General features: G+C 34.0%; 1 protein-coding gene across 1 annotated transcript in view; it reads left to right on the top strand.

The window, feature by feature from the left end:
* The window catches only part of MYO9A (myosin IXA), a 281871-nt gene that overhangs the window by 180817 nt on the left and 87103 nt on the right, over window positions 1-13951 (top strand). Inside the window, exons 26-29 of the mRNA XM_040643036.1 lie at window positions 993-1092; window positions 1600-1666; window positions 1748-1812; window positions 10037-10149. Coding sequence (XP_040498970.1) covers window positions 993-1092; window positions 1600-1666; window positions 1748-1812; window positions 10037-10149 — 345 coding nt within the window. The remainder of the gene's footprint in view (window positions 1-992; window positions 1093-1599; window positions 1667-1747; window positions 1813-10036; window positions 10150-13951) is intronic.

The raw sequence follows: 13951 nt of genomic DNA on the forward strand, positions 1-13951 counted from the left end.
TGCATAGGGCAAAGGACAAGATAACCTCTTACAACCCTAGGTCTTCATTTGTAAAAATTAAATGGAAAATTTTGAATGATAGAGCAATTAGTCTGCCAACTTGTATTATAAGTTAGTGTCTACTTTAAACCCAGCACTATGCTAGAAGATAAGGTATGAGTCTCAGTGAGCTTATAGTTCTGCTAAGGAGAGATTAGCAATATGTTGTTGATAAATTTTAAGACTCATGGTACTGAGTAAATATAGGTAATTGGGGCCATGAAAGTTCTGGGTTCTATTCAGATTTTCATCAGATATCCATTTCAACAAAGAATTTAATGATAAAGTAGTCACATTGTGTGGTTATTCAAGCAAAATTAAGTTTTCACAAGGTAACACTTCTGTATGGCATAACTCCATTAACTTGATAACAATTTGTTATCCTGCTAGTGTTGATTTTGTTCCGTATAACAAAGTTTTAAAACTAAGATAGTAGATGGAAGCTGCAGAGAGGTTTCAGAAAGAAAATTTGCTAACCAATAGGAACCATCTCAGTATAAAACAAAGTAATGGGATCTATATCATTTGATAGTTACTTATCAGGTATTTTATAATGATTAGAATAAAAGGTCCTTCTAAAACTAATTCTAAAGATTTGGGGATATAGCGTTTTCCCTTATCATCAAATCCCTTCCTTTTCTTGAGCTATTTCTGCTGCTGCTATTCTTAAACATATGTCGTAGTGGAATATACCCAGTGATTATCAGGGACAGACCTCTAGTAATCCAGTCACATATGTCAATTCTTGATAATACTGTTAATTATGTAATATGTAAGTAGAAAAAAATTGATATGTTGTTTTGGGAATTGAATAAGATCTGGAAATATTTATGTAATTTGCTAGAATTCTTTGACTTGGCTTGTTAGGCTATATTTCATGCTGTACTTTAAGACTGCTGCCATGGGATATCTGCTAGGAATTGAATTGTAATCCTGTTGTTTATTATCCTAAGTGTCAACAAGGAAGCCTTAAACAGTGGAAATCCTCAACTCCGTAAACAAGATGAACCAACTTGGAAACCTGTGAAGTTAACTGGGCCGGGCCAAGGAGAGGTAAGTATTGGATTTTATCTATCTTTTATGCAAAATAGATGCACCTATTTTGGAAATTATTATTCTTATAGGTAGAGCCCTCATTTATGCATTTACTCCTAAGTGTTTATGCGAAAGAAGCCATGAGTTAAGTCTGTTATACTTAAGGAGGTGTACTTCAGGGAGGGAATGTTGACTAAAATCCCAGATTAAGTTTTCAAAAAAGATGTTGCTTAAAAAGAAGGCAATTTATGCAAGTGGCTTTGGTGACATATTATGGCAGTGAAAGATGATTTCTTGGCTATGAAGAACAGTGTAGATTTAGCTTCCATTTTTGTCCTTTGTCCAGAGTAATGTATATAGATTGCTTTTGGTTATCTCCGTCACTTCTAGTAGAAAGGATGCTACTAGTGGGGTGGAGGGATGTTTCAAGAAATTCATGAGCTCTCTGTCTTTCACTGGCATCATCTCCAAAAAAACCAAAACAAAACATTGTTGTGTTATTTGTTTTATCATTTGGTCAAGCAGGTTGCCAGACCGGCCCATAAAAAGAAAGCTCGAATGGCGCGGACGCGCTCCGATTTCTTGACTAGAGGTACTTTTGCCGATGGGGAGGGGGATACAGAGGAAGATGATTACGATGACATTATTGAGCCCCTTCTCTCCCTTGACCAAGCTTCTCACTGTGAGCTAGGTCCTGCATCCAGCCTGGGTCAGGCCTCTCACAGTGACTCCGAAATGGTAATTTTACGGCAATATAAGAAAAATAGGCAACAAACAAATCTGATGGGAATAGTGAATAGCCTTTGCTAATCTAAAGCTAACCTTCACAGCTTCTTCCTCGTATAATGGTTTGTACATGGGAAACCTCAGTGAACACAGCAACAAAGCTAAACCTTAATTTAATAGGATTCAGATAAAGGGCACTTTAACAGTATATGTCAAATCATAAATTACGGAAAATTAAGGTTATTTAATTTAGCACTAATGTAGACATTTTCTGTTGTATCTTCAGAGGTCTAGAGCAAGGGCCCTCACTTTTTTTTCTGTAAAGGGCCAGATAGTAAATGTTTTAGATGTTGTGGGTCCTGTAGTTTCTATTCCATATATTTAACTCTGCCACTGTAGAGTGAAAATGGTCATAGACAATAAGTAAATAAATGGGCAGGGCTTTGTTCCAGTAAGACTATTTACAGAAACAGGCAGTGGGCTGTATTTGATGTGCTGGCCATAGTTTGCTGATTGATCCTTGGTCTAGTGAATAGGCTATATGTTAAAGAATCCAGTTGCTTTTAACTGAAATGGTACTCTCTCTTCCTTTTTTTTTTTTTTCCTTTAAACTTGCTTCCCCTCCCCCATTTTTTTAGTAATAGAAGATAAACATGAATTTTAAAAAAATTTAGTGAGCAATGCCAAAAATGTTTTCTTGGACCAACCTGGTCAGGTAGAAGGCTATATATAATGTGAATTTGTATTAACCACAAATTATAACATTGGAATTATATTTGAATAAAGCACTTAGTCAAAATATTTGACTAAGGATATAGCTTTATCATCATATTTCAACCAAAATAAGAATATATAGTTCGACAAGTATAAATGTATGTATGGATATAAAATGTTTGATTTTGGAATTGTCCTGGAAAATACATAATATAAGGACTCTGTATGTCTAATATGTACTAAAAACATCACTGATCAAGTGGAGTGATGTATGCATTTTATTTCCATGCATATCCTTAATTAAGTTGGATTTCTAATGTTCTTCCTTAGTATCTATTCATTATGGTAGGAAAATTTTAGGTTGGTCTTCTTTTGACATATTAGGTATTTTATCTTTGAGCTGTTTTAAACTGTGCCAAAGAATTAAATTTTCTGCTAATTTCCAAAATGCTCTCATTGTCTTTATCTTCAGTTAGAAATATCCCGTTTCTAAATGATAGTATGAGATAGTCTAAGAAAAAGAAAACAGGAAAACAGAACAATGTATGACAAGTTCTCTAATTAGATAAATGAGTCATTACCCTGAGCTAAACTGTGGGATTGTAAAAATTGGAAATAATATGTATATCCATTAATATATGTAATTAGAGCCAAAGCCCTGTCTTCGGTGTAGGGTAAAATAAACTCCATTTTGGAGGTGCCCTGTTTTTGAGTTATAAATAAAGAAACATACTCTACAATATGATTAGTAGTTAAAGATGAAATTATATTATAGAACAACTAATTTTAACAAAAAGTATTGCTTTTTTTTATTGTAAATAGGGAGTACACTTAAATTATTCTCTAAAGTATACATAGATTTTTCATTTGTGGAAGAACTTAGCATTTGTAATTGCTGTTTTGTTCCTGAGAGTTTTCTTTGTTACAAACCTTAGTCCTTTTGGTGGTAGAATTCTTCCTCACTGGAAACTCTTAATGAGATAAACAGGAAGTTGGGCTTTTTGCTTGGAGCATTCCGCCCCTTTAAGGGTTCTAGCTGGTAGCCTCTGCCTGTGATTCTGTTCATCTGCTTGACGGTCACTGCATGCCAGTAGTTGTAGAGCACTCTGCCTCCCTGCACAGTGTATATAGTCCCTTCTCCAGCTTCCTCACTGTCCTTCTGTTTCATCACTAGCGATTTTAGGAACAGGTGGTGGTGTTTGTTTCTGGTGGACACTTGCATGAAGAAGCTTTGCTTTCTAGAATATGCTGATAGATACTTACTGGGGTTGGGGGGGGTGGAAAGGGTAGGAACAGTTAAAGTGTATTTCTGTTTATCTTGAAATTTTGCCATGTTCTAATGTTCTCTGATGTTGTAAAGACTGATTGTTTGTAAATGGGATCTACTGAATTGTCAAAAATTCAGATAGCTCCAGGATTTTAAGTACGCTTGATTTTCTAGGCACATGGATTTTTAAAAACTGGATTTTTTTTTTTTTTTTTTTTTTCTGGACAAAGTGATTCTGTCACTCTGACATTTGCTAAAAAGAGTGTTATTTGATCTTGGAAGAAGCCATCTGACCTTTCCAGTTGTGAAGTAATTGATCTAATGGGATAAAGATAGTTACAAATGAATTACCTGAAGAGGATTTGATAAGCATTACCTCCTGAATTCATCAGTCATTAATTAGTTGTTACCGTTAGGAGGAGTAGAGACAAGAGTAGCAGTTTCCTTCCTTATAACTTTGGTGGTGTTTTGTTTTTTTTTTAACTTTCTGCCTTTAATTCGGCCATTTGAATAACTTTAATCTCCAGATGCTGCTCTTACTCAGTTCTTATATCCACTCTGTTGGCTTTTACCCAAGAAGAGTGACATGTTCTGCCACATAATATTTTTAAGGTGGTTTTCGTATAGCTTTTTAGTCTCTCAATATTCTAGATGGTAAGTGAGTTAGTCACATCATTTCTTTTCCTTATTAGTGGAGTTGGTATAGGTAGCATCATTAGTAGAATTGGTATATATTGGTATATTCCTCTGTCATCCCTAGACAGAAAGCGATCATCTCTATGGTCATGACTCCCAAGTAGCTCTCCCCACAATTTGTCTTCTTTATCATCAGAATGATAAATTTCTCATTTTATCCCCCAAACTGCCATCACTTTTTTAAAAATAATTTTTATTTTGTTGCTGTCACTTCTTATATTCCTATTTCTGTTTGTTATTATCTGAAATATTCTCCAGTCCTTATCTGTGTTGAATTTTCCTTCTCTCCACTGCTCACTCAACAAAAAACTGCCAGAAAAACCTGTTGATTGATCAAGGCTAAGTTTTTTAGCTTATTTTACAGTAGGGAAATCTACCTTGACCAGGTCTTAGGAATTTCTCAGAATGGGGAAGCAAAGAGAGGATGTTTATAGAATTTTAGAACCTGGGCTGGTGATTTTGAGAAAGTTCTTACAAATTGGAAATCTGGTTGATATTGAACAGTTTATGACATAAAAGATTTGTATTGGCATTCCCAGTGCAGCAGCTGTACTGTTGAATATACTTAGTATTTATCTATCTATAAATTTATTGTTAATTTCTTTTTTAAAATAATTTTTGAAAAAAATTTTTTATTATGTTACATTAGTCACCATGAGCCCTAATTAATTTCTTTTTAAAAGATTTTATTTATTTACTTGAAAGAGGGAGAGAGAGCACAAGCAGGGGGAGAGGCAGAGGGAGAGAGACAAGCACACTCCCCGCTGAGCAGGGAGCCCAATGTAGGGCTTGAATCCAGGACCCTGAGCTCATGACCCGAGCTGAAGTCAGATGCTTAACTGACAGAGCCACCCAGGTGCCCCTACACTTAATATTTATATGTGTATTTTATTCTCCCCCCAAAAGTTAGGGGAGGTTAATAGCATCACAACTCTCTGCTCTTTAAAGATTTGGTAGAATTTCCCTGTGAAACCATCTGGGATTTTTTATGGCGTAATTCCTTGGTAATTAACTGTATTTCTTCTAGAGAAATTAGTCTTGTAAGCTTTCTGTCTAATAGAGTCAATTTTGGTAAATAATTTTTTCTTATGAAATTACTCATTTCATCTAACTTTTCAGATTTATTTGCATAGAAGTCTGGAAATTAGTCTCATGATTTTTAAAAATTCTGTTTCAATGATTATTTCCCTTCTGTCATTTCATATTTTGTACATTTGTGTTTTTTCCCTTTTTTTCAAGTTAGCTAGTCATTTGTCTTTGCTGTTACTTTTTTCCAAAATAATAGGATTTTGATTTATTATGCCTAGTTTCCCCCATACCCATTCTCCATTGATTTCTGCTTTTACCTTTATTATTTATTTCCTTATTTTTAAAAAAATTTACTGTATTTTCTCCCTTTTAAGTGGGGGGAATTTAATTCATTTATTTAAGTTATTTTTATTGATGCAGGTTTTGAAGGCTGTGAATTTTCTTCTGATCACTACTTCAGATGTATCTTGTTTATTCTGATGTGTATTAAGTGTTTATTTTTCTAGAAGATATATAAATTTAATTATGTATACACACACACACACACACACACACACACGGCCCTGCAGGTATATGGGATAATTCATTTGTGATGATAGGCTTGAAGACATATCCTAAATTTCGGATATAAAGAAAAAAATTCTGACAGTCTCCAAGTGAAAAGATCAAATAACTCTTCATAAGCATAAGAGAATTAGACTGGTAACAGACTTAACAAAAATAACAAATAAGACATAAAATAGCATTTTCAAAAAACTTAGGTATGAATCAAGTATGAATTAAAGTATGAATCAAGGATTTTATACATAGCCAAGATGTCCCTTCAAATATCAACGCTATAGAAAGAACTTGGGGAATTCCATATATATGAGCCTTCCTGAGTAATGTACTAGAAGCAGAGCTATATCCAATCAAGAGATAAATACAGAAACTAGAGCAAAATATTTGCTGTGATCATTTAATATATTTAATCAATCTAAGGCAAAAAACAAAGGTGGGGACTAGAGTAAAATAATATGTAAAATTAAATGTTCTGACAAAGTAGAAATAAAAGCCTAAAAAACAGAAGGGAGAGGAAAAGTAGAGACAAGAATAATTCATCAATAGTTGTGTCAAAATAGGTGAGAATTAAAAAATATTATTATAAATGACTAACTTGAGAATAATTAGTTAAATTAAAATACAGTAAATTAAGGCATTTTTAAAAGTCATATACAAACCAACAGAAAAAGAAAACCCCCATATCAAAAATTTTAAAAAGTAAAACAGCAAAAAAAGTAACATACAGCAAATTTAATATGACACATAATAATAACATAAAATTATAAGAAAGATAATTGAGACTGCATCATTTATATCAATAAATAGGAATAGATTTAACTCAATCGATAAGGCAAAAAATTTTTTAATTTGGCTCACAGAATAAACCAACTATACTGCGTACAAAACACATGTAAAACAAAAGTATCCAGAAAGGCTAAAAATAAAAGGGTGAGAAAAAGTATTCCAGGCAAATGGAAATAATTAAGAAAACATAGGCTGTGATATTATGATTTAAGTAGAATTCAAGCAAAAGCATTGAATGTAACAAAGGACACTTTTAATACCAAAAGCCACAATTCAGAATGAATAAGAGGAAACTTCAACACAACATTCTCTATATAAGACAGATCCAATGCACAAAAAATATATATAAAATCTGGTTTTGCCTTATTTTTGAAATACTCTCATGGATTACAGTTTTAAATATTGTGTCCCATTGTTTTGTTTTTCTTGTTTAGGAACTCCCAATTATAAATAAGTTTTCCTTCTTTTCCCATCTACCATCTCAATCTTACCTTCTCTCTTGACTCTTTTTTATTCATTTCTTTATACTACTTTGCATTCTTTATTATATTCCTGCCTTTGTTCAGCCCCTTTAAGTCTGCATTTGTATTTTTTCTCCCTTGGGCATCTTCTAAGTTATTCTTCACTATCTTGTGATTTCTTTCCTGAGTTCATTCAATTCCCTTCATTGTTCCTGGTTTTTATTGAAGTTGGGAGGGGCTTGTTTCTCTTTTTAAGTTTTGAATTTCTGATTCAGTATGGTGTTTCATATATATGAGTTGATTTAATTCATATTTTATTTACAGTTTTCTGCTTCATGCTTGGTTTGTGTATGTTTGTTTGGTGGGAGATGGGTTAATTATCTAAGTTGTTTTGGTTCTAATTTTCTTTTTGTTTTCTTATTGTAGCTTGTGTAGATTTTATTTGTCTTAATTTATTCATGTTGTGCATTTGGGATAGTTTATAAGTAACTTGACTTCAAGAGCTTCCTCTTCCTTCTGTCAGTGTAAAAAGGAAAAGTTTCTTTTGCAGGCAGCCTGTTTGGAGTCTGTTAGTTCTCTCTCTCTCTCTCTCTCTCTCTCTCTCTGTGTGTGTGTGTGTGTGTGTGTGTGTGTGTTGGAGGCAATGTTGTGTGTTGGAGGCAATGTTGTGTCCTCCATTTTTGCTTCTGTTTTGCCTTGCTAGATTCTAAATTTTCCTGTTCTGCTTCTTTTCCTCTTCACTACTCAGTGTCCAAAGGCACCTCTCCATTCCTTTTCACCTTCATTTTCCTCAGAAGCAGTGCCTTTAAAAATATGTCCCCTTGAATCACATGCAGTTTTAAGTCCTTTCCCTTTGGTTAGTTCTCTGATCTCCTAGTACTCAATATTTGTGTCCGTTTTGAGTCACTATAGATAGAGTGACTTTTTCTCCTCCTTGCCAGTCGTATTTCTTTGCATGCTTAGTTATTTATTATTGGATGCCTGACATGGTAAACTTTGTCTTGTTGAGTGCTGGATACTTTTGTATTTGATTAATATTCTTGAGACTGTTATGTTCCAGTAATATTTCAGAGCTTGGTTCTGGAAGCAGTTTGTTCCTAAGCAATTAGGTCTTCCTTTTAATATTTGTTATTCTCATTGTATTGAATCTGGAAATTTTCTAAGAGTAGATTTCAGGTGTTGTCACCACCAAAAAAAAAAAGAAGAAAAAGAAAAAGAAACAATGGGAAGAGATGTTATGTTAATCAGTCTGACTGCAGTAATCATTTTAATATGTATATGTAAATCAAATCATTTTGTACACTTTATATACAATTTTTATTAAGTTAAGATTTGTTAGGTCCAAACAGAGCAGTTGTTCACCTAGGGCTTATTTTTGACTATCACTTACTCTTGACTGTTGAGGCAAGATCCTGCTACATAGTTCACCCAATACCCTGGGAATCATAAAGTTACATATTCGGACTCTTGGGCACAGGCACTTTGTAAGTACTGGGCACTATTACCTTGAATCCTTTCAGGTGGTCCTTTGCCTGATCTTGGGTAGTTGTCTGACAAAGAAGTGTTGATTAGTAAGTACTCAGCTAAATACCCTCTGAAGATCTCCAGAGTTCTATATTCCCTCTTCAGTACACTCTTTCTTTCTCTCTCTTTTGGTCTCTAGTCTCTCTGGACTTTCAACTTCGTGTGTTCAACTCAGAAAGTCTGCCAGGGTTCACCTGGAACCCCCTTTCTGTGTCACAGCCTGGAAACTGTCTCAAGTCACTAAGCTGGGGCAGAAGAAGGACTCATTTCCTTTGTTTCCCCTCTCCCAAGGATAACTGTCCATCATCTTGATAACTGCTGGTTCTTACTATTTTGTCTGGGTTTTTGTTTTGTTTTTGTTTTTATTTTTGGTTGTTTCAGGCAAGAGGATAAACAGGTCCCTGTTTTAGCAGACTAAAGGCTAAAGAAAAGATATTATAATTATAGAAAATGAAATGTTAGGAAAGGATTTGAATAGGTAACAAGAAATTTTCTCTTCCGAATGGGATTTTCTTCAAAGGGGCACATTGTAAATAAATGGAACAAAAATTGCCAATTGAAATTCAGGTCCCAGTTTAATGTAAGTTGTTTATATTTTAGACCATTAGTGGTGATAATGATCTTTAATTGTTTGGTCCTTTGGTTTTTTTTATTTTCCTGTGTTCTAGCTTTTCTTAAATTTATTTTTTTCTTAAATTTATAAATTTATAAAAATAAATTTCTTAAATCCTTGACTAGGTAAAATAAGAATCTAAAGTAGCAAGTTAGGCCATAAAAGTAATTATTACTTGTAGGGACACATAAAAGTAGGCATGAAAAACTACACTTAGTGCTCTAGATTTATCAGATCCTGGATCCTTTGTCTGTATCTTTAGTTGGCTTTGGCTTTTTTTTTTTTTTTTTTTTTTTTTTTTTTTTTTTTTTTTTACCTTTCCACTTGATACTGTTGTCAGAAAACATGAACTCGTAGGTCCTATTCAGCATTTCATTGCCGAAGTTCTCTTTACTTCAGATTATTCTAGGAAGTTAATAAAATTTTTAGTAGCTTCTTTTATTTCAATGAGTGGCTGAACAGTGTGAATATATTTTTATATATTTTTAATAGATGTAATCCTCAATTCTATAACTTGAGTTTAAATTACAGAGTTATGATATAGTTACTTGGTTTTAAAGTCTTTCATATATGTAATTATTACAGACATCACAGCGATTTTCTTCAGTTGATGAAGAAGCAAAGCTTCATAAGACTATGTCTCAAGGAGAGATTACAAAATTGGCAGTGAGGCAGAAGACTTCAGATTCGGATATAAGGTATAATTTGAAATTTATCTATTTTTCAACAAATATTAAGTACCTGCTGTGTGACAGGCACATGATAATTCAGATTTACATGACAAGCTTTATCTTTCTGTATGTTTAGCAATGTGATTTGGGTGAAGTCTTTAAATCATTATATCACTTGCGGTTTTTTGTTGTAAGAGAAAGGAGCTTAAGTCAGATGAGAGTGAAAATATTTCCCAGGATTCTGTTCTGAGATGAGTGTTTTACAAATGGAACTGGAAAAAAGACTTTCAGGAAATAATTCTGTTCCCTTTAAGAGAGAATATGGAGTTCTTATTTGTCAAGTAAATATCTTTGTCTTTTATTGTGTTATATAAGGCAATTTAACCCTCACTGAACACTTGAAGATTACATTGAAATCTTTCTGGTTCTTAATCCTATTAAAGGCCATTTCCTCAATGTCTGTAGAGGCATAATCCATGATAATGCAAATCCAGACCAGATTATGCTAGAGATCAAATTTTGGGAAAAACATATACCATACTAGAAAGACATATGGCTGGAGATAGCAGATTAAATATATAAATTTAATTTCTACTTCTTCCTCCAAAATCACTAAAATGACAAAACCTATGCAGGACAAGCAACAACAAACAGTAAAACAGCTGGAGACAACAACAATAAAACTGTGGAATCCAAAAAGTAAACAGACAGATTTTAAATGTCTTAATAGAAGAAAGCTGAATCCTAAACCAACTGGGTAAATATGAGAAAGAAGCATCTGGCTGACTGATCTTCCCCAATCCTAGCAGAAACCTGGAGATTTATTCTCTGGAAAGGATAAAATAGAAGATCTCTATTTTTGAAGGTTCTCAGATACATTTGAGGACTTGGGTACATATTTGGAATAAGATTTAGTGAATGTTTACATACTGAATGTTAAGATTCTCCTATTTTTTTCTTCCGCTCAGTTTTCACATTACACGTATGCCCTAAGTAGATGGTTCAAAAGGTCTTTGGGACTTTTGTACAACCCTCAGGGAAAGACCTAGAGATATTGGTATCATAATTTCTCCCTACAAAATGGACTAGTCTGATAATCATACAAGCAAAATCAGTTTGGAAGCTCCACCAGTGTATACGAGAACTTCCCAAATAGTGTCTGGTTTTTTAACCCTACTTTTGACCACATTTGAAGAAACACTTTATATCAAAGAAACTAAAACTAATGGATATAATACAACTTGGAAGAAATAAACTATGCAGAGGAAAGAAAACTTACAGAAGGACAAATGAAACTAATCAACAGACCTTCTGCATAAATAAATATAACTGCATGAAAGAGAAATATTCAGTATAAAAAGCCTTTGAAAATAAAAAATATGATAGCATAAAGAAACGATAAGAATAGTTGGAAAGAAAGTTGAGGACATATCTTAGAAGGTTGAGCAAAAAGACAAAGAGAAGAGAAAAGAAAAGAAAATTGATTTAGGTAGTATAGACATTTTAACAATATTTGTTCTTCCAGTCTGTGAGCATGGAATGTCTTTCCATTTCTTTGTGTCATCTTCAGTTTTTTTCATAAATTTTTTTATAGTTTCAGAATACAGGTCTTTCACCTCTTTGATTAGGTTTATTCCTAGGTATCTTATTATTTTGGGTGCAACTGGAAATGTAATTGATTCCTTAATTTCTCTTTCTGCTGCTTCATTACTGGTGTATAGAAATGCAACAGATTTCTGTACACTGGTTTTGTGTCCTTTGACTTTACTGAATTTGTTAGTTCTGAGAGAAGATATTTGCAAATGACATATCTGATGAAGGGTTAGTATCCAAAGTATATAAAGAACTTATAAAACTCAACACTCAAAAAAATGAACAATCCAATTGAAAAATGGGCAGGAGACATGAATAGACATTTTTCCAAAGAAGACATACAGATGGCCGACAGACACATGAAAAGATGTTCAACATCACTTGTCACCAGGGAAATATAAATCAAGCTACAGTGAGATCTCATCTCACATCTCTCAGAATGGCTAAAATCAACAGCATAGGAAACAGTAGGTATTGGTGAGGATGTAGAGAAGGGGGAACCCTCTTACACTGTTGGTGGGAATGGAAACTGGTGGAGCCACTCTGGAAAACAATATCAGGGTTCCTCAAAAAGTTAAAAATAGAACTACCCAATGACCCAGCAATTGCACTACTGGGTATTTACCCAAAGGATACAAAAATACTGATTTGAGGGGACACATACACCCTGATGTTTATAGAAGCATTATCTACAATAGCCAAATTATGGAAACAGCCCAGGTGTCCATCGGCTGACAAATGGAGAAAGAAGATGTGGTATATATACACAATGGAATATTACTCAGCCATCAAAAAGAACGAAATCCTGCCATTTGCAGTGATGTGGATGGAGCTAGAAAATACTGTGCTAATAAGCAAAATAAGTCCGAGAAAGACAAATGCAATATGATTTCACTCAGACGTTGAATTTAAGAAAGAAAACAAATGAGCAGATGGGAGAAGGAGAGAGAGGGAGAGAGAGAGACAAACTAAGAAACAGACTCTTAATTATGGAGAACAAACTGATGGTTAGGAGAGGGGGGTAGGGGATGGGTGAAATAGGTGATGGGGATGAAGGAGGGCACTTGTGATGAGCACTGGGTGTTGTATGGAAATGTTGAATCACAATTCTTGTACACCTGAAACTAATATTGCACTGTATGTTGACTGGAATTTAAATAAAAAAAGAAAATAGAGGAGTAGTTCAGGAGATCCGGTGAGCCACTAATGAGAGGTCCAGAAGGACAGAACAAAGAATGGAGAAGACAAATCATTCATAAAATAATTCAAATAAGCTTCATAGAACTGAAGGACATGAGTTTCCAGATTCAAAGGCCCCAGTGATTGCCCAATATAACGGACGGAAACAGACCCATACTATAAAAGACATTTCATTGTAAAACAATAGAGACAAAAGGAATTTCCATGATGATGGTGAAAGTAGCTTTTCAAATGATGGTTGTATAACTAGCATTGAGGGAAACCATGCCCGTTGGAGCAGGCTAGAAAGCTCTGGGAGAGATCTCTTAAAGAAATGGAGTACCTATTTTGTTTGAACATGTTGAAAGGAGATGTACACCAAGGAAAACATTTCAAGGTGAATTGTATGTAGATAAGTGAGTAAATGTAAAGCAAAACACTTATTAACTCTAGAAGAAAATAGGTTATGCAGGGAAATGAGTGCCTCAGTTGTGAATATTACTTGTATAAAAGAAATAAATAGTGACTGTTACTATAAGAAAGTACTGTATATTGAGATAACTGAAATTACCATTTGATTCTTTTGGGGGTACACCTGTCTTTGTGGAGGGTGGAGAACAGAAGTGTTGGAACATGCTTAATCATTACTTGCGTCGCAAGTATGACAGCAATATAAGTATGGTTAATATTAAAAAGTCAGTTAAATCAATTCAAAAGGAATTCTGTACCTCCAGGGAACAGAAAAGGAATGAGAATGGCAGAAGGATGCTGTCATTTGTAATAAGCCTTGTAGAACAACTTCTCTTTACACACTTGAGATGTATAAGTTTAGTAATAGGCTTTTAAAAAAGAAGGAACAACGAAAAAAACAATATGGGTTTCAAAACTGGATGGACCTGATTTTAACTTCCAGCTTCATCAGCCCTCTAAGCCTCGATTTGCTCATGTGTAAAAAGTAAGGACAATAAGAGCTATTTACCACAGTAGGTATGAAAATTAGGTATATCATAAAGGCATAGTGTCTGGCTCCTGGTAGATGCTCATTTTTTTTTTTTTT

Source organism: Ursus maritimus, unplaced genomic scaffold, assembly GCF_017311325.1.
Source record: "Ursus maritimus isolate PB19 unplaced genomic scaffold, ASM1731132v1 scaffold_27, whole genome shotgun sequence".
In the NCBI taxonomy this organism is placed as follows: Eukaryota; Metazoa; Chordata; class Mammalia; order Carnivora; family Ursidae; genus Ursus; species Ursus maritimus.